At 42.2% G+C, this 21,788-nt stretch overlaps 1 protein-coding gene across 1 annotated transcript; it reads right to left on the reverse strand.

Moving 5' to 3' along the window:
* Positions 1 to 1,846: 1,846 nt before the first annotated feature.
* LOC306928814 (uncharacterized protein) lies at positions 1,847 to 18,111 on the reverse strand (the record flags this gene model as incomplete). The annotated part of the gene is made up of 5 exons (XM_079509085.1): positions 17,988 to 18,111; positions 5,818 to 5,895; positions 5,551 to 5,758; positions 4,999 to 5,340; positions 1,847 to 1,857 (listed from the first exon to the last, which is right to left on the reverse strand). Exons 2-5 carry the CDS (start codon positions 5,833 to 5,835, stop codon positions 1,847 to 1,849), a joined length of 579 nt encoding a protein of 192 aa, XP_079365211.1. The 5' UTR covers positions 5,836 to 5,895; positions 17,988 to 18,111.
* Positions 18,112 to 21,788: the final 3,677 nt, after the last annotated feature.

Here is a 21,788-nt window from a genome sequence, read left to right on the forward strand (position 1 = left end):
ATAACTAACAAGCAGATATGAGGGAAATACTCGTCGTGTTGTTCCATGTTAAAAGATGAGTCAATAATATAAAAGATAAATGTAATAAAAACAAGTTGAATCAGTTCATCTTACCTGCTGTGTTTCAGGGTTGAGCTGCTTAACGACCACACTGTTTTCAAACTAGCACAACAATACTTCCCAACAACAGTATCTGTTAATCAAACAACATGGATGGCTAATTTAGAGATTTATATCAAGTGGATTATTCAGAGAGGGTGGATTTCACTCCTACCTCGCAGCGAAACAACATCGTGAACTAAAATGGCCGCCCCCAACAATGAGGTCACCAGCTGCACAGAACAGAAACAATGGAAAATACCACAGTGCCCTCTGGTGGCAGCACCAGTCAATTCACCTCCTTACATTTGTATTGTTGTAGTTAAATGAGGTGAGATTAACTTTATAAACCCCACAAGGTTTTCTAAATCTCACCTGCACAACCCTACAATATGCTGTTGTTCCAAATGTGTTGTTTTTAAATGTGCAAATAATAAATAATAATCTATGCAGCATAGGAATTGTATGATAGCGAATACATTACACCAATATTTCCTTTATTCTAACTCCAGCTCATCCAGCTCTTTCCATTCCCTCCTTTCTTCTGTATACTTCCTGCAATATAGAAATATATGCTCTACTGCAGTGGTTTTCAACCAGTGGTCCTTGAGGGGTTCCAGGTGGTCCCCAGCTCAATGATGGAGAGTTGCTAACCAAATGGACCCTTATTACATATTTAACCCTTATATAACTTTAACTCTTGAATACAATGCTCTGAACCCAGCAAGTGGCAGTGTGCGGGTGTCCCTCCTTTCACATTGTATATGCCTTGTCATCATCGCACCTGCTCCAAACCTACCGGGTGTGCGGAAGTCATCTCTCTATAACTCTTGGGAGTGTAAAATTAAACCAAATGGACCCTTACGCGTCCATCTGAAGAGTTAAATGATTGTTAAACATTACTTAATGTACAAGAAGTCTACACAATTAGAGAATACAAAATAATTGTTATTTTGATCAACGTTTGCCTGTTATCTCTCCTAATGGTACCAACATCAATACAGCATGGAAATGTGGACAAAATCATATCCAACCACACTAACCTATTCTTTAGTTTGGGGTCCAAGAGGCTAAATGTCTCTCATCAGATGGTGGTCGTGGCTCAAATGCAGAATAAATAATGGGTAATTGGATAACTCAACCCTTTTCCAACTCAGTCAAAAGTGTGAAAAGACTTTCTCAACCTGAAAGTCTGGATAACTCACCGGTCATGTCGCCCGAAAGGCCATAAATGTCGCCCGAAAGTCTGGACATGTCGCCCGGGGTGAGATGTCTCTACTTTCGGGGTGAGTTATCCACTTGTCCCAAAAAAACCAGTGTGTGTGACAGAGAGAGAGAGAGAGAGAGAGAGTAGTATTTTGTTTTAATAGTTTACTGAATATTTCTACTTTTTTCTACTCTACTAGTTCAACACAGATATATCAAATATGATGTAATTGGATGATCAAACTTTCTACAGAGATCGTTTCTCCCCTAATGAGGTATGAGTAATATTTTCAGATATATTTGCATGCGTACAATTGCAATGTTTCATTTCAACAATGCTGTGCATTTCATTTCCGCAGGTAAAGTATAATGTAATATATTGAACAGGTCGAACCAATCAGACAAGTATTAATCTTAATGAATACACATACTAATGTATTAATCAAAACAATGCATTGGAGGAAAAAAAACATTTTAAAACAAATTAGTAACAATTTAGTAATTTATATGTTCTATTGATTGGACATAACAGCAACAGAGTTCAGTCAAACACTGATTCCAAAAGGGAGAACACAAAAAATAAGTCCTGGCAGTCTCGTTTCCATTCAGGTCCTATGCAATCAATTCATAGACATGAAGAATAACAACAATACACTTGTGTGAAGTGCTCTTATCATCATACATTACATACCATGCTCAGCCAATCAAATCATCACAAATGTCATTCCGGCGTCTACACTTTTTCTGCAATCACTGTTTTTATCCTCAATATGTACACCAGCCAATCAAATCATCGCTATGGGATGATGATCAGCCAATCAAATCATCGTGTTTGTGTTCACACAAAGACAAAGCCCAATAGGAGGAGCTAGCGCCCCTCAACAAAAAATTCAATATAAAAAACAACAACAACAAAATATATCATTACAGGATATAATAAAACACTATATGTACAGAGTGGGAGAAAGTTAGGAGGGGGGTTGGTCACCTGTTTAAAGGAGAAGTGATAATTTCCTCTCCATTTGGCCTGCTGAAAGGTGGACTTTCAGGCCTGTTTTAAAAGATGTAAGTGATCTGCATTTTTTGAGGGAAGGGGTCAGGGCATTCCACACCTGGGTGGCCGTGCTGTAGAAGGAAAATTTAGCCATATTTGTTTTGAAATATAGGAGCAGTATAATAATCCATAATATTGTCCTTGTCTATCGACCTCCCTACGAACATACAGCTGTTTCATTTGAGCTCATTTTTCATTCATTAAAGTTTTGTTTATTCTCGAAATTACACTGAGTAATCAAACTCATTTTCAGTGTTGTCGAGTAATACAATATATAGAAAAAACATCACAATACATCAGAAGATCAGGAAAAGAAAAACAAAAGATATACATGTGAATTACATAGGTTCACAAATAAAAAGATAAGACAAATTTCAAAACAATCTAAAAACAGTTATATATTGTGGGGGTCTGTATGCTCACCAAGGTTTTAAAACGACTTAACACTTACTAATTCACGCCAGCATTTTCCCATTGAACTCTGATTTTGAAAAGCCACATTTCCAGACTACCGGTACTGTACATAAACTAGGAAGTCAAACGGGTGGGTGATTATGGCCACCATGATTTTAATGCCGCGATCCTGTGTTATTGAGAGCACCAGCAGCAACCAGATGCTAACGTAAGTAGCATTATGGCTTGATCGATCGAAAGTGCTATAAAAGCGCAATTGCCATTGATCTACGGCAACGGCGTTGAGGGTTTTATTAAATTATGAGCTTTAATTGATGTAGATCTCGGCCAATGGCAATCTAAGTGTTAAGGGTACCAATGTCAGTTTCAATGTCGTTTGCAGGTCATTCCATGTATTAGGGCCACAGAAGCCAAAAGCAAGTTCAGAGATAACTTTTGGTACCTTGAATTTGGGGAAACTACTTGACCGGGTGCGGGTGTAATTCAGAAAAGATGAGTATTTAGGACAATCTCCAAGCATGGCTTTATACAAGAACAGGTGCCAATGCAGTTTCCATCTCTCTGTCAGGGAGGACCATCTAACCTTGTTATATAAGATACATTGGTGAGTACCATAGCAATCACCCGTAATAAATCTAATCGATGAGTGATAAACAGAGGCTAGGGATTTAAGAGTGGATGCTGCTGCATGTCTATAGATTATGTCTCCATAATCCAAGACAGACAGAAGCACATAGTGGAAACTTTCTTTTTTTTACCCCATGGTGTGAATGCAATGGTGTCTTAGCAAGTGACCCGAGTTATTTAAACTTAGGTCACACCGTTTAAAGTGGACATCTTTTTTATTGTCTGTGGACAAAGGTGGTAACGGAAATTACTTGAATCCTTGTAACTCTTGTCACAATGTTGACATTGGAAAGGTTTTTCTTCAGTGTGGACACGAAGGTGGCTCTTCAGATAACTTGAACACTTGAAACTCTTGTCACAATGTTTACATTGGAAAGGTTTTTCTCCAGTGTGGACACAAAGGTGTGACTTCAGATTACTTGAAACGTTGAAACTCTTGTCACAATGTTTACATTGGAAAGGTTTTTCTTCAGTGTGGACATACTGGTGTGACTTCAGGGCACTTGACTGAATGAAACTCTTGTCACAATGTTGACAGTGGAAAGGTTTTTCTCCAGTGTGGACACGCTGGTGTTTCTTCAGGGAACCTGACACACTGAAACACTTGTCACAATGTTTACATTGGAAAGGTTTTTCTCCAGTGTGGACACGCTGGTGTTTCTTCAGGGAACCTGACACACTGAAACACTTGTCACAATGTTTACATTGGAAAGGTTTTTCTCTAGTGTGTACACGGAGGTGTGTCTTCAAATGGCTTGAATTATTGAAACTCTTGTCACAATGTTTACATTGGAAAGGTTTTTCTCCAGTGTGTACACGGAGGTGTGTCTTCAAATGACTTGAATTATTGAAACACTTGTCACAATGTTTACATTGGAAAGGTTTTTCTCCAGTGTGTACACGGAGGTGTGTCTTCATATTACTTAACTGACTGAAACCCTTGTTACAATGTTTACAATGGAAAGGTTTTTCTCCAGTGTGGATACGCTCGTGTGTTATCAGTGAAGATGATGCAGTAAAAATCTTGTCACAATGTTTACATTGGAAATGTTTTTCTCCAGTTTGGATAATACGGTGGTGTTTTTTCAGGTGACAAGACAAACTGAAACTCTTGTCACAATGTTTACAGTGAAAAGGTTTAACTCCTGTGTGGACACTCTGGTGTTTCTTCAGTTCATCTGACTGACTGAAACTCTTGTCACAATGTTTACATTGGAAAGGTTTTTCTCCAGTGTGGACACGAAGGTGTCGCTTCAGGAGAGATGAGTCTCTAAAACTCTTGTCACAATGTTTACATTGGAAAGGTTTTTCTCCAGTGTGGACACGAAGGTGTGACCCAAGGGAACTTGACAAACAGAAACTCTTGTCACAATGTTTACATTGGAAAGGTTTTTCTCCAGTGTGGACACGAAGGTGTCGCTTCAGGTGAGATGAGTGTCTGAAACTCTTGTCACAATGTTTACATTGGAAAGGTTTTTCTCCAGTGTGGACACGAAGGTGTGACCCAAGGGAACTTGACAAACTAAAACTCTTGTCACAATGTTTACATTGGAAAGGTTTTTCTCCAGTGTGGACACGCTGGTGCTTCTTCAGGGAACCTGAGTCACTGAAACTCTTGTCACGCCGTTCGTCATCATCGTCTTCACTGGTCTCCTCCCAATCATCACTGTCTTCAGTGACTTCAGCGTCAAATTCAAGTTCAACTTCAATCTCAGAGCAGGGGGAAGATATGGGTTCTTCTTCATCATCATCATTTTCTTCTTCACCTGCTAGTAATGTCAACGTTGACCCAACAGGTTCCTCTGGTCTTTGAAGTAGTTCCTCCTGTTCCTTGTTAAGCTCCTCCTGTTCTTCTTTAATGTGTGGATCCTCTTGGAGCAGACTGGGGCTCCTCTCCTGTTCAGGAGAAACCTCTTTACACACAACCATGTGCAGGATGTCTAGGAGCAGAAACATAACATGATGGTCAACACTGGATTCCTAAAATGTAAACACATTCTTCTTCCATGTTCCATGTACTAAATGAGCTATTACCTACCAAGATAAGATTGACTAAACCGTTACTAACTAGAGGTTATTACTGTTCTGAAAGATTTTAGCAAAATACATTGTTTCCTCAGGAACAATATTTTCTTTCACATGAAACTTACTGAGGTGTGGCTGGTCTTCAGCTTCCTGTTTAATAGAACCGTCTTCAGCTTCCTGTTTAATAGAAACGTCTTCAGCTTCCTGTTTAATAGAAACGTCTTCAGCTTCCTGTTTAATACAAACTTCTTCAGCTTCCTGTTTAATAGAAACGTCTTCAGCTTCCTGTTTAATAGAAACGTCCCTGGCTGAGTCTGGAGAGTTCATCTTCACCTGGGAGTGATGCATCATGGGTATTGTAGTTCTTATGCGCCTGGAGAGTTCATCTTCACCTGGGAGTGATGCATCATGGGTATTGTAGTTCTTATGAGTCTGGAGAGTTTGTCTTCACCTGCAGTCTGGACTCCGGTCTGAAATCAAGTGAATAAGGAAGGACTTTAATAACTGGAGACCTATAGTCCGGCAGCCAGGGGTGGGAAGAGTAGGAAATGTGTTTTTATTGGCCTAAAATATTGCCTATATACTTAAAAATACTTAAATGAATGAGTCCACTTGCTGACCGGCTGTCGGTATTGAGCAATTTATTTTATAAGGTCTTATATGTGACCATATCATTACCTATATACGGCAAGATGTCAACATTTTATTATGCTTTATTATGCTTTAACGCTTAGGCATTTGATAACTTGTGATATAATTCACGCCAGCATTTTTCCCTGTTCAACTCTTATTTTGAAGAGCAAAAAACCCAGACCGGAAGTTATGATCTTATGTTAGGGTGTGTGACGATGCATCATCATTCCATGTTTACCGCGGGTGCTGCTAAAACATAATGGAGGCACATCACAGCGCCGGCTCTGGGCCGTGGAATAAACCTTGTTTGGACCAAAAATGCCATCTGGGACAAGGATACAGGTACCCTACCCTAACTGGGTCGGCCCGAGGCTCGGCCAGACCCTAACAATTACCATAATGTTAACACTTTCATCGCCCCCCTGGTGTCCATGTGAAATTACTGCAGGCAGCCAGGCAATATCTGTGAATAAGCGCCAACTACTTCCGGCCCACACAGCCCAATACAACGAGAGGAGGAGCAAAACGTTTTACAAGCAGCAGCCGACATGTCTTAGTTTTCACCACAAGCAGTAATATGGCTTGCACGATGCGATCAGAAATCACTATTTACATCTGAACGTTGGGCGGATTGGACTAAAACAGCAAAGAAACGACAATGAGCAACCCAATGCTAACGTGAGTAGCATTATGACTTGATCAATCAAAAGCACTATAAAAGACAAATTGCCGTTGATCTACGGCAATGGCGGACTAAGTTTTAACACTAGCACGTCGGAGCGGTCTGGCTGACCGATTTTGAAATTTTGAAGTGGATTTTCTTTGCCCATGAAGTCCTGAGAAAGTTCCCCTTCCATGACTTTTTCTAAATGTTCGATTCAAATCATCTCTGTTTTTTTTTTCATCTGAAACGTTTTGGAAATATGATATTAGACGTACATCTACCTACTAAACCTGCTCTTTTTCGGTCCGTCGGACCGGCCTCAGACTCCTCACCCTTTCTCCCCCCGCAAGCAGTGCTGTTCATACCTCCCTCCTGGCTGGAGACGGGCATTGTTCAAGCTAATGTGTCATTTGCATTCGAACTGCCACATGTAGGCAAACTTACATTACGAATGTACTCACAGCATAGACAAAATGTTGTTTAATAATAAAGTTTATAGCATGGTCTGTTTGACCCGACCGACATTTCCTTTCCTTGGAGCGAGAATGCTTGCCGATGCGCGATTCCAAATAATAAATAATTGAAATCGCGATGCGTCACATGACTTCTTCTATCCTATGGTGTATATATAAACCGTGCTGCTATAAACCTTCTGCTACGGACCTCTTTGCTGGCACAATCAATCAAATATATATACATTACATCGATCATAGGCAGCGGGTCTGTAAGGCTAGGCAAGGCTTCGCCTTCCCAAAAAAAAGAAAGAGAAATAAACAGACATTGTTTGTGACTTTATTTTTCGGAGGGCACGCTAAACGAACAGTGTAAAAATGACATCAATGACATGAATCATTCCAACGCGATAGACCTCCCTCCCTATAATGTTTCCCCTCTATATAAAAATGACAATATATAACGCTAATGTCGTATTTCTCTGTGTGTGCCTAGCTCTGGCTGTTACAATAACGTGTAGCCTATTGTATTGTCTCAATACAAAGTCGGACAGTGTTTGCTGCGCAAGGGTAATTAATTATAGTGACGATGTGAGCGCTATATTGAATATATAGCGCTCACATCGTCACTATAATTATAGTTTGGTAAACTGAAATGAAAAAAATAAAAAATAACTTGAGTTGTCCTGTCAGTTGAAACTGCTGCCTTGAATTAGTTGGAATGTAACATTTAGAAGACAATGGCAAGCCGTCAACGGGTGCAGGGAGGTGCAGCCCGACCGTTAGCCGTCTTACTAGTAGAGATTTTAAATCAGGCATGCTAGTGTTAAGTAGCATGTGATGTGTCAAACTAGGGGGTTGTCATGATTCTGAAACAATTCCAAGCATTAGAACGGCCATAGCCGTCATCATAAATGTGATGAGGTTAGCACATTTTGGGCACATTTGGACAAGTGGCTATTGCTGTTTTTAGCCCAAGGAGTGTTTTTGTGGATGGAATGGATTCAGAATCCTTGCCTTATATAGGTTGTTAATGGTATGGTCACATATATCCTCCTATAAAAAAACTATTGTTCATTACCGTCAGCCAGTCAGCAAGTCGACTCATGAATGTATGCATATAAACAATATAAAAAAAAAAAAAGAAAAAACCATATAAATGTCCCACTTTAAACAAAAGAAGCCTGTTGGCTGCCCAATTCCAAGTGTGTGTGTGTGGTGTGTGCGCATGTGTGTACGTGCGTGCGTGCGTACGTTAAAAAGTATATAGCATTCCAAAACTCAGTGAGATGTTTAGTTCAGATCTAGCCCAGATGAGTGAAAGAGCGCCACCCTTTGGTCAACAGGAAAAGTACAAGGTAATCTATTTGGAAGCACTTTGGTTTCAAGGAGTGTGGTGAGGAAGAACAAACCAATACCGTGTTAAGATGTGTTACAGTGGTGTGTGTTAGGGTTACATTTAAATGGTGTGTGTTAGGGTTAGATTTCAATGGTGTGTGTTATGGTTAAATTTCTATGGTTTGTGTTAGGGTTACATTTCAATGGTGTGTTAGGGTTACATTTCAATGGTGTGTGTTAGGGTTACATTTCAATGGTGTGTGTTAGGGTTACATTTCAATAGGGCAACACAATAGGGCAGTAACCAAAGTCGACTTCTCAACAAGTCGACTTCATTGTCACAAGTCTACTGCCACCAGGAGAAGTCGAACAAATAATTTAACTAGAAAAAGTGGCCCTCGGGGCACAGGTCTCCACCAAGCCAGGTCAGGTTGTGGCTTCCTGGTGGCGCTATAACAGGCCTATGTGAAAAGGGTGGGATATAATCCTCAGCCTAGTAAGAAAGTGTGTGAAAGTTTTCACGTAAATTGCACGCTGCGTTCATGATTTGAGGCTTTTTGTTCAAAACGGGCCAATCTTGGAAACTTGGAAAGCTAATTATAGCCAATTAGGATGGAATATGAAATATCGGACAGATCCGACTTGAGCACATGCCTGTAGAGATACTGTATAACGATTTGCGAGATTTTTGGACAGAATGAGGAGGAGTAATATAAAAAGTCGGCCTCCTGGTGGCGCTATAAAAAGCAGATGTGAAAAATGTAGGTCAAACTTTTGTCCTTGGCCTCTAGGGCAGTGGTTCCCAAAGTGGGGTCCGGGGACCCCTAGGGGCACTTGAGGGAGTTCCAGGGGGTACCTAGCTCAATTAGAGATAGTTAGGAACCAAATGTACCCGTATGGGTCTGTAACTCTGAGAGTGTACAAATGGAACCAAATTTGGTTCCATTTGTACACTCTCAGAGTTAAATTACCAGTGGTTTTACTATATAAAGTGGGGTACCAGAGATAATGCATAATGCGTGTGAAACTGGGGGTCCTTGAAATCACTGCTAGAGCCGTAAAAACCCTCCCTTATCGGGGTCACTGGCATATGTTTTCAAATGGGGGGTCCATGGCCTAATAAATGTTGATTTGGGGGTCCTTGACAGGAAAAAGTTTGGGAACCACTGCTCTAGGGAGTGTGCATACGTTTCACGCAGATCGGTGCAGTTAGAGGTAAAAAATGTCAAAAGCTGCCTCATGGTGGTGCTATAATAGGCCGTTCTGGAAAATGTGGGGCAGAGGTTCATATTTGGCATCCAGGGAGTGTGTATGCAAAGTTTGGCATCGACCGGGTTAACGGTGTCGGAGATTAGCAGACAGAGTGCAAAACATGCTCTCTCCCCATGCCTTTGGCCTGGTGGAGACAAAAATCAGATTGACTAAGATGTGCGTGTTAACATTACAGTGGACAAATCCTGCTCATTTACAAACTACGTTTGAACTCTGGCTCTAGAATCTGCACCTGGCTCGCTGATAACAAGCTCATTACACCTGGGAAAAACTGAATCCATTCTCTTTGGATCAAATAGTAATCTCAACAAGGCAGATGGCTTCTCGGTTAGAGTGGGTGACAATATTATCACATGGAAAATTACCTACCTAGGTTCCATCCTGGGGGCAAATCTTTCCTGTGATATAAAATGGCCACCAATGTAAAAAACACTCAACCAAAGAACAAGATTCCTATACAAGATCTCCTCACTCTCACTGGTAAAAAAAACACCATGAAGACCCTAACAGGACCCCTCATACAAGGTTTCTTTAAATCCTTTAGCGCCATCTAGTGTTAAGGCTCATTCATAGTCTGGATTTTCGGTGGTGACGTGACCACCGTTCCGGTGGTGAGCTGACCACCGGAGCTGAAATAACGTTGAACGGTTGTGAGTAAAAAAAACGGGCTGGGGCGGTGGCGGTGGTTTGCTCTTCACCGCGGCTCGTGACGTCATGTTGTAGTTCGGTGGTCACCTAACCACCGAAAATCCAGACTATGTATGAGCCTTTAGCATGCTCACACTGCAGAGGTTCCGCCCGTCTGCCACGGAGCTTGTTTCCTTTCCGGGTTAAACAGGAAGGTAGGGGCCTCTGTGAGGACGACAACACCACTCGCATTAGCTCACAGCCTTTAGCTAGCAGTACAACTAGCTACAATTTCTCAACGATGCGGTACAAACTCAAAAATGATTTACGATCGCCAGGTGCGTGGCGGCCCACCATGGACAGCTCTCGAACCTTTGGAAATCAGGTTATAATGGAGGCTCAACGGAGCTGGATTTAAAAATGGGGAAGGAGGAGCTCCATATTAGCCAGAGCAATGCTAAAAGGTAAACAGACGGACGGAGCGTTCATATATGGAGTAAACGGTCGTCTACGAACATACGCGAACATACACGAACATACGCATAGATTGTAGGTTGATGACAGAGTACAGCATTTTGCAATGGGCCTGGCCTACAAGATTCACTAACCCCCCCCCAACAAGTTACAATATTATTACTGCTGCTATTAACTACTGCTTGTTTAGGATCACATTTATAACAGACTGATTGATTGAAGCGAAAATGGAAGCTATCGTTCTCACGATAATACAAATCTAAACATTTTTGTAAGAAAAAAACGTGTTAACATTTCTGCCTAATGATGATGTAACTGGAGGACGGTTTCTGAACTGCCCACAGCCCTCCTATGAGGCACAGACTGAGTAGAAAACAATTGTGCCATTTGTATCATGATTATTAGTGAGGACCTATTATATGAAGATAGGTTGAAAAGTGGTGAAGTGTGTAACCAACATCTGAAGTGAACTGAGCTCCTGACCTCTGGCTAGTTGAGTATAGTAGCATTATTTTGTTATTTAGCAAGCTGCTAGTAGTGGTACCCTAAGTGCTTTTCTATTAGTATTGTATTATTAGCTTGTGTGGTAGTCTGTAGTTTATAGTTGTATTGTTTGTGTGCTTCAAGCAGTAGGCTATTGGCACTTTGTAGTAGTATAAGTAGTTTCACCCTGTATAGGCCACTTGATTGCCTTGTGAAGTGTGTGGTTTAGCCAGCACAGCTCAAGGGATAAGTAGGCAGGTTGAGAGTATTCTATTCAGTGTGTAACCAACATCTGAAGTGAACTGAGCTCCTGACCTCTGGCTAGTTGAGTATAGTAGCATTATTTTGTTATTTAGCAAGCTGCTAGTAGTGGTACCCTAAGTGCTTTTCTATTAGTATTGTATTATTAGCTTGTGTGGTAGTCTGTAGTTTATAGTTGTATTGTTTGTGTGCTTCAAGCAGTAGGCTATTGGCACTTTGTAGTAGTATAAGTAGTTTCACCCTGTATAGGCCACTTGATTGCCTTGTGAAGTGTGTGGTTTAGCCAGCACAGCTCAAGGGATAAGTAGGCATGTTGAGAGTATTCTATTCAGTGTGTAACCAACATCTGAAGTGAACTGAGCTCCTGACCTCTGGCTAGTTGAGTATAGTAGCATTATTTTGTTATTTAGCAAGCTGCTAGTAGTGGTACCCTAAGTGCTTTTCTATTAGTATTGTATTATTAGCTTGTGTGGTAGTCTGTAGTTTATAGTTGTATTGTTTGTGTGCTTCAAGCAGTAGGCTATTGGCACTTTGTAGTAGTATAAGTAGTTTCACCCTGTATAGGCCACTTGATTGCCTTGTGAAGTGTGTGGTTTAGCCAGCACAGCTCAAGGGATAAGTAGGCAGGTTGAGAGTATTCTATTCAGTGTGTAACCAACATCTGAAGTGAACTGAGCTCCTGACCTCTGGCTAGTTGAGTATAGTAGCATTATTTTGTTATTTAGCAAGCTGCTAGTAGTGGTACCCTAAGTGCTTTTCTATTAGTATTGTATTATTAGCTTGTGTGGTAGTCTGTAGTTTATAGTTGTATTGTTTGTGTGCTTCAAGCAGTAGGCTATTGGCACTTTGTAGTAGTATAAGTAGTTTCACCCTGTATAGGCCACTTGATTGCCTTGTGAAGTGTGTGGTTTAGCCAGCACAGCTCAAGGGATAAGTAGGCAGGTTGAGAGTATTATATTCAGTGTGTAACCAACATCTGAAGTGAACTGAGCTCCTGACCTCTGGCTAGTTGAGTATAGTAGCATTATTTTGTTATTTAGCAAGCTGCTAGTAGTGGTACCCTAAGTGCTTTTCTATTAGTATTGTATTATTAGCTTGTGTGGTAGTCTGTAGTTTATAGTTGTATTGTTTGTGTGCTTCAAGCAGTAGGCTATTGGCACTTTGTAGTAGTATAAGTAGTTTCACCCTGTATAGGCCACTTGATTGCCTTGTGAAGTGTGTGGTTTAGCCAGCACTCCTGGCAGACGATTAGCAATCGTTTGAAGTGGCCTTATACCACCAGCTGAAAGCGTCAGCTTTTAAGCGGCGTCCAGCAAACTAAGGCCAGGCGAACAAAGGCGACAGGCGACTTTGTCAAAGTCCGAACAAAGGCGACAGGCGACTTTGTCAAAGTCCGAACAAAGGCGACAGGCGACTTTGTCAAAGTCCGACTTCGTCACTGAACGATAAGCTGTATCATTGATTAGTGACATATATAGTAGTGTGATAGATATAGTAGTGTATAGTAGTATATGTTTAGTGATCTACAATGTGTTTTCTTCCTATTCCTGTCCTCTCTTCTTCCTGGTGGTCGCACAAACACTGGGTTACACCCAGATGTCGCGACACAACTAATCTCATCTATCCTACTCTTTCAACTCACGTCGAGCAAGTGGTAACGGGAGGGCTTTGGAATTGCCACTCGGCTGTGGTGGAAGGCAAATCTGCTTTCATCTCAGCCTACGCATCCTTGCTCTCCCTTAACTTCCTTGCTCTGACTGAGACCTGGATCAGACCAGAAAACACTGCTACGCCCGCGGCTCTGTCAGATGTGTACTCTTTCTCTCACACTCCCAGAGCCGTGCGGACAGGTGGTGGGGCTGGTCTGCTAATTTCCAGAAAATGGAAATACTCTCCTGTTTCACTGTCACAATTCTCTCCTACCTCATTTGAATTTCATGTGGTCACTGTTTCTCATCCAGTCAAGCTCACCATTGCAGTTGTTTATCGCCCACCGGGCCCTGCTGGTGGCTTCCTGGAGGAGCTGGACCATCTAGTCTCCCACTTCCCTGTCGATGGCTCTGGATTCATCCTTCTGGGTGACTTCAACCTCCCGACTGAGAAGCAGCTAGACCCACTACTTTCGTTTCTCGCCGCCTTTGACCTAGTTATTTCCCCATCTCCTCCTAACCATGAGGCGGGCAACCAACTGGACCTGATCTTCACCAGAGGCTGCTCTATTGCTAACCTGTCTGTCACTCCTCTTTCCAGTGAAAAGGGTAAGAAACTCTCTGATCACTACTTCATGTCCTACTCTCTCTCTCTCCTCTCCCCCCTCACAGCCCCTCCCTACCCACATGATTTCCTCACGTCACAATCTTCGCTCACTTTCCTCCACTGATCTTTCCTCTTCTGTTCTCTCTGCTCTCCCTGCCCCTGAATCCTTTGCTCTTCTATCCCCTGATACCGCCACAGATCTTCTTTTCTCTACTCTATCCTCTTCTCTCGACCATCTCTGTCCCCTCACCACCAGGCCTGCACGCCAAACTCCACCTGCCCCCTGGTTGTCGGACTCAGTGCGGACTGAGAGACGGAGCCTGAGAGCGGCTGAGCGCAAATGGAGAAATGGCAACCTCCTGGAGGACCTTCTCACCTTCCAATCTCTCATTTCTACTTTTTCCTCCTCTCTATCAGCTGCTAAAGCTGCTTTTTTCTGCACTAAAATTCAGGCTTCTGCTTCCAACCCTAAAAAACTCTTTGAAACTTTCTCCTCTCTCCTACAACCACCACCCCCTCCTCCCTCCTCGTCCCTCCTCCCTGACGATTTCGCCAACTTCTTTGACAAGAAGGTGAACGATATCCGATCCTCCTTCCCTCCTCCCCCGGCTGGTGCCCTGCGCACTACCCACACCCGTCTGCCTGCCACCCCCCCCCTCTCTACCTTCATCTACTCCTCTTCCCCCCCCCATCCCCTCTCTATCCCACTTCTCTCCCCTCTCCCCTAACGAGGTCCTTCTCCTTGTTACCTCTAGTCGCCCCACCTCATGCTCTCTGGACCCGGTCCCATCCACTCTGTTGCAGTCTATTGCACCTGAACTTCTTCCCTAACCCACCTTATTAACACCTCTCTGACATCTGGCTACTTTCCCTCTACTTTCAAGACTGCCAGAGTCACCCCCCTCCTGAAGAAACCGACACTTGACCCCTCTGAGATCAAGAACTACAGACCGGTTTCCCTTCTATCCTTCCTATCTAAAACTCTCGAACGTGCTGTCTTTAAACAACTGTCCTCCTATCTCCACCAGAACAACCTCCTGGACTCCAACCAGTCTGGGTTCAAAGTGGGTCACTCGACAGAGACTGCCCTGCTGGCAGTGACGGAGTCGCTCCATGCCGCTAGAGCGAACTCTCTCTCCTCCGTCCTGATACTCCTGGACCTGTCTGCAGCGTTCGACACGGTGAACCATCAGATCCTCCTCTCCACCCTCGAGGGGATGGGTGTCTCAGGCTCTGCACTCTCCCTGTTTGCATCCTACCTGACGGGTCGCTCCTACCAGGTGATGCTGAGAGGGTCTGTGTCAGATCCACACAGGCTCACAACTGGGGTTCCCCAAGGCTCGGTTCTGGGTCCTCTTCTTTTCTCTCTCTACACTACATCTCTGGGTGCTGTCATCCACTCCCATGGCTTTTCCTACCACTGCTATGCCGATGACACCCAGCTGATCCTCTCATTCCCTCCCTCTGATACCCAAGTGGAGGCACGCATTGCTGCTTGTCTGGCTGACATCTCGGAGTGGATGTCGACAAACCACCTGAAGCTCAACCTGGACAAGACCGAGCTGATGTTCCTCCCGGGGAAGGGCTGTCCGCACCAAGACATGGCCATCACCATTGATAATGCTGTGGTGACCTCAACTCGGACTGCGAAGAATCTGGGTGTGACCCTGGACGATCAACTGACGTTCTCGGCAAACATCGCATCAGTGACAAGGTCCTGCAGATTCCTCCTCTACAACATCAGGAGGATTCGCCCCTTCCTCACGGAGAAGGCAGCCCAAGTGCTCATCCAGGCTCTCGTCATCTCCCGCCTGGACTACTGCAACTCCCTCCTTGCTGGTGCTCCGGCATCTGCCATCAGACCTCTGGAGCTTGTTCAGAAACCTGCGGCTCGTCTGGTGTTCAACCGCCCCAAGTTCTCCCACACAACCATCCTTCTCCGTTCTCTACACTGGCTCCCCGTAGCGGCTCGCATCCAGTTCAAAACCCTGGTGTTAGCCTATAGGGCAGTGAAAGGAACAGCTCCTTCCTACCTCCGGGCTATGGTCGATGCCTACACCCCTGCCCGACCACTTCGGTCTGCCACCTCGGGGCGACTGCTTGCCTCGTCACTCAAGGGTCCTTCTGGCCGATCCACATGGTCACGACTCTTTTCTGTTCTGGCCCCACAGTGGTGGAATGAACTTCCCACTGATGTTAGGACAGCAGAGTCACTGCCCATATTTCGCCGCAGGTTGAAAACCCACCTCTTCAGGAAACACTACCCTTCCTCTCTGCCTGACCTACTTGTTGTTAACTAGTTGTACGAACGCTTGTTTTCTATTGTTGTATTGTTTATTGGATCTTGTTTAGTCGATACACTTAATTGTTTTAGCTCATGCTCATTTGATTTAGCTATTTTGTCTCATCTGTTTAAGGAAATAGGTAGCTGATATATTGCACTTTTACCTTAGCGCTAGGTATACTCTTGGTTGCTTGTTTTTGCAGAAAATGCACTAAAGACTTCTGGTGATTAGTAGTTTTTGTTCCCTACCTATGTTGAATACACTTATTGTAAGTCGCTTTGGATAAAAGCGTCTGCTAAATGACTGTAATGTAATGTAATGTCCTTTAACAGTTTGCAGAATTACAGTGTAAGTGTCCCTGACACTTGATTTAACTTCAATGTTTACCTTTATTTTGAAACTTCCTGTCTTTTGGTCAACTTTTACTTTGACACTTCCTGTTACCAACACAAAGCCTGTTAGCTTCACTCACCTCAGAGCCACTCACCACACTCAGCCAGAGTGACACAGGGAGAGAGATGCAGCTTGTAGCAGCAAAGCCACATGGTATGATATGTTTGCAACTTCATGTTTGCCCAGTTGATTCGATATTATTGAAATGTTTGTAGCTTCAGTATACAATATGTGAACCGTTTACCCACAGTGCCCATCACAGTACTGATCGTTTGGTGACACAGTGCCTGCTTGCTGGCTTCTTATATGAAGCTCAAGGTGGCCTTTCCAGCCCTAGCACCCTCTATAGGCGGAGTGAGGTACAGCAGTGTTTCTTTGTTTGTGTTTCATTTGAGTTATTTATGATTTCATTTATGGTCTATTGTATTTTGTTGGGGTATTTCGTTTGGTCTCTGGTATACCTTGATTATGGTGCAATGTGCATTTGCCTTGGTATTGGTCTTGCATTGAAATTAACTTAAGTTATTTAATATACAATACAATTGTTGATTGTATACTGAAGTGATTAATCTAATGCACTGATTTATTATTGAGTGAGTGAAACTATGAAATGTATGATTCTGAAAGTATTTATTTATTCCATTTATAGTTTTCACGGTGTTCAAATGACCTTCGTCCATGTCCGAAGAAAAATAAACAGCACCAGTTGAGACCATCCACTTCTGATTTCTTTCACAATTCGAGGGGCATACAGTACATTTCAAGTACAGCTCAATACAAAAACTGTTGACTGTGGACAACACCAGAAAGCATTACGTGTTTACAATCAGGTCCACACTTTTCAATTCATCAGAACATGTAGAGACGTACAGAGATACACTTCTATATAGTAACCAAAAACAGGAAATCATCATAAAAGGAGGTAAAAGATGGAGCCCTAGAAAAACATCTAGGGCTCCATCTTGCGCCACCCTAATCCCTTATCCCTAAACGTATTTGCCATATTTTACTATTTTGATTTTTTTTTAAATAGTTCAACTAGCTGATCTACATCGACACATTGTGAGCTTGTAGATTTTAAAATGTTTTGTTTTAATATTAAAAAAAATTAGTTCAGGGATAAGATAATACAAGATATACCCCATAGTGAGGGGAAAAGGGGGCCAGTTTCGAATTGCAGCCGTCCGTAGATGGCCTTAAAACAAGTTACAATATTATTACTGCTGCTAGTATTAACTACTGCTTGTTTATAACAAGTTACAATATTATTACTGCTGCCATTATTACTTACTGCTTGTTTAGGATCATGTATAACTGACAAGCAGATATGAGAGAAATACTTGTCGTGTTGTTCCATGTTAAAAGATGAGTCAATAATATAAAAGATAAATGTAGTAAAAACAAGGTGAATCAGTTCATCTTACCTAATACCTGCTGTGTTTCAGGGTTGAGCTGCTTAACGACCACACTGTTTTCAAACCGTTTCAAACCTTTTACTACTATTATTATTAGGCCTATTGTGTTTTCAAACTACACTGCTAACAGGCTAACATCTAGCTGTGTGTGAACGCACATAGACCTACTGTACAAGCATGCGCACTAGCCCTGCTGCTGCAGAGCCATATGTAAGACAGAGTTACGACAACTCTGTTCACTTCACGGGGCTTCACGGAATGCATTGGAGTCTATGGGCTCGCGCGAGAACATGAACCACGTGACCAGGCTGTTTTCTGCACCTTCAATGTCGCAACTCTCTCTGTGGCTCTGCCCTGCTGGAGCCTGGAGCGTGCACGGTGCACGTACCATAAACGGTCACTAGGGAGAGCCATGGTACAGTGTAATTCTTCACTTGCACAATGTAGGAGGTGGGACTAAGGGGGACTTCCTGTTGGGATTTCACCCCTGTGTTTGCTTCCTGTCCATCGGGAATGCATGTAAGTCAGTCATTTTCTACGGACAATTATAGTATTTTCTCGTCACTTGTAATTTTTTAAATTACGTTTAAAAAAACCTTTTATTCATATGGTTCATTCATTTACCATTCGTTTTTATCGTAATGTTTTATTTAGGGTTTTTTTCTCAAGGGGAAAGTTGTATGCTCCAGTGCCTGTCTGTGCTGCTGCACTATACAGTACAGTACAGTACAGTACAGTACAGTACAGTACAGTACAGTACAGTACAGTACAGTACAGTGGAATACAGTACAGTGGAATACAGTACAGTACAGTACAGTGGAATACAGTACGGTACAGTACAGTACAGTGGAGTACAGTACGGTACAGTGGAATACAGTACGGTACAGTACAGTGGAATACAGTACGGTACAGTACAGTACAGTGGAGTACAGTACGGTACAGTAAAGTACAGTACAGTGGAATACAGTACAGTACAGTACAGTACAGTGGAATACAGTACAGTACAGTGGAATACAGTACGGTACAGTACAGTACAGTGGAATACAGTACAGTACAGTGGAATCCAGTACGGTACAGTACAGTACAGTGGAGTACAGTACAGTACAGTACAGTGGAATACAGTACGGTACAGTACAGTACAATACAGTACAGTACAGTGGAATACAGTACGGTACAGTACAGTACAGTGGAATACAGTACGGTACAGTACAGTGGAATACAGTACGGTACAGTACAGTACAGTGGAGTACAGTACGGTACAGTAAAGTACAGTACAGTGGAATACAGTACAGTACAGTACAGTACAGTGGAATACAGTGCAGTACAGTGGAATACAGTACGGTACAGTACAGTACAGTGGAATACAGTACGGTACAGTACAGTGGAATACAGTACTCCACTGTACTGTACTGTACTCCACTGTACTGTACTCCACTGTACTGTACTGTACTCCACTGTACTGTACTGTGTTCCACTGTACTGTACCGTACTGTATTCCACTGTACTGTACTGTACTGTACTCCACTGTACTGTACTGTACCGTACTGTATTCCACTGTACTGTACTGTACCGTACTGTATTCCACTGTACTGTACTGTACTGTACTCCACTGTACTGTACTCCACTGTACTATACTGTACTCCACTGTACTGTACTGTACTGTACTGTACCGTACTCAACTGTACTGTACTGTACTGTACTGTACTGTACTGTACTGTACTGTACTGTACTGTACTGTACCGTACTCCACTGCACTGTACTGTACCGTACTCCACTCTACTGTGCTGTACTCCACTGTACTGTACTGTACTGTACTCCACTGTGCTGTGCTCCACTGTACTGTACTCCACTGTACTGTACCGTACTCCACTGTACTGTGCTGTACTCCACTGTACTGTACTGTACTGTACTGTACTGTACTGTACTGTACTGTACTGTACTGTACTGTACTGTACTCCGCTGTACTGTACTGTATTCCACTGTACTGTATTCCTGTATGTATAGTGCAGCAGCACAGACAGACACTGGAGCATACAACTTTCCCCTTGAGAAAAAAACCCTAAATAAAACATTACGATAAAAACGAATGGTAAATGAATGAACCATATGAATAAAAGTTTTTTTTAAACTTAATTAAAAAAATTACAAGTGACGAGAAAATACTATAATTGTCCGTAGAAAATGACTGACTTACATGCACTCCCGATGGACAGGAAGCAAACACAGGGGTGATATCCCAACAGGAAGTCCCCCTTAGTCCCGCCTCCTACATTGTGCAAGTGAAGAATACAGCGGGGAGCAGCTATGGAAAAGCTATAGAGCTGAAAACTCTCCCATAGAGATTTACTAAAATATTTATATCAATTATTCTAAACCTAGAATCAATCCATCCAGAATCTTGGTGAGTCATGACCATAACACCACTGATTATGTGAGAAAACAAACAAACAAGATTGCATATTTAATTATATGATTTACTACATTTAATAAATGCTCTTTGTTTAGCGTCTTTCATTTTCATTTATTCACAGAATCAGAGGTTTTATGGTCATGATTCACCAGGATCCTGGAAGGCTTGATTCTAGGCTTAAAATAATTGATATAAATATTTGAATACATTTAACTCTTTCAGAGTTTCAAGTCAAATCAATGTAGTTATAGACTTCTCTATGGCATAATGCCGTTTATTGAAAATTCTCTGTTGTGACTGTGCGACAACAAAAGACCTTCAGAGAAAGCTTGACTTGTCTGCTTCCAGGAAAAAAATTAACTGAGTTGATAAAATGTTTAGTCTTTGTGTTGGAAGCCATTTAAAAGAGCCTGCATTTACACTGTGTAGTGTTTCTAGAAAAAAGTTATGGCCGGTTGAAGTTTTATTTGCTAAATAACTTTTTCTCTGCTGGGCGTACACACCCATGCCATATCTCATTTTAAAGGGTGAGTTGTCTAGTTAAAAAAAGAAAAAGAAAAAAGTTTCTCACATGTACCACTGTAGATATTTTTCCATCTATAAATAGCATGGTCAGTCATGACCAATCTGACCTATCCAGCTAAAAGTTCCCATAGCTCTGCATTGGAACGTGATAGAAACTCAAATTCTTTTTTGGGTAAATTTAGACATTCTAACGCACATTTTGATATATACCATGTTTACATAGTCTTACCAGTACCTTGTCTATTCATGCATGAATCTCAAAAACCTGTTATGAAGAAACACAGTTTTGATAAAAAAACACATCCAAGGACATTGTTTTGATATGACTTGGTGCCCATGATCGTGTATCAAAATATAGACTTGAATGTATACTGTATTATACAAAAGAAATGGGGTTCTTACCATCTACCATTACAGAGTAAATCACAGTTGAAACTCGTTTAGTCAAACCATAAACCTCAGAATAGTGTAAAAATAGCCAGACAGGTATCTCAAATTGGAAAAGTGCACTTTTATTTCTTCATAACATAAAAACATTATAATTACAGAAAATAAATACTAATGCAATAGAGTACAGTAAACTTCCTATTGACGTTGACATTGAAAAAAAAAAGAGAACAGTTATTCAAAGTGGTGCTTGATATTCTTTTCCTTGTGGTAAATGAAGAAGCATGGGAACAAACAGGCACCTCACAATCAGGGCAGTAATACAGGGTCATATGCCGGATCGGTCTACCATTGGGACCGTTACTGAGCAGGTGGAGCCTGCAGGTTCTCTTATCGACTCTCACTGGCACATGGCCACGCAAATGCACCTCAAGTCTCCTATTGTCGTCACCTGCTCTTGCCCTGAGTGGACGATCACCCCCCACTGC

This window comes from Electrona antarctica (assembly GCF_951216825.1).
Source record: "Electrona antarctica genome assembly, chromosome: 8".
NCBI classification, from domain to species: domain Eukaryota; kingdom Metazoa; phylum Chordata; class Actinopteri; order Myctophiformes; family Myctophidae; genus Electrona; species Electrona antarctica.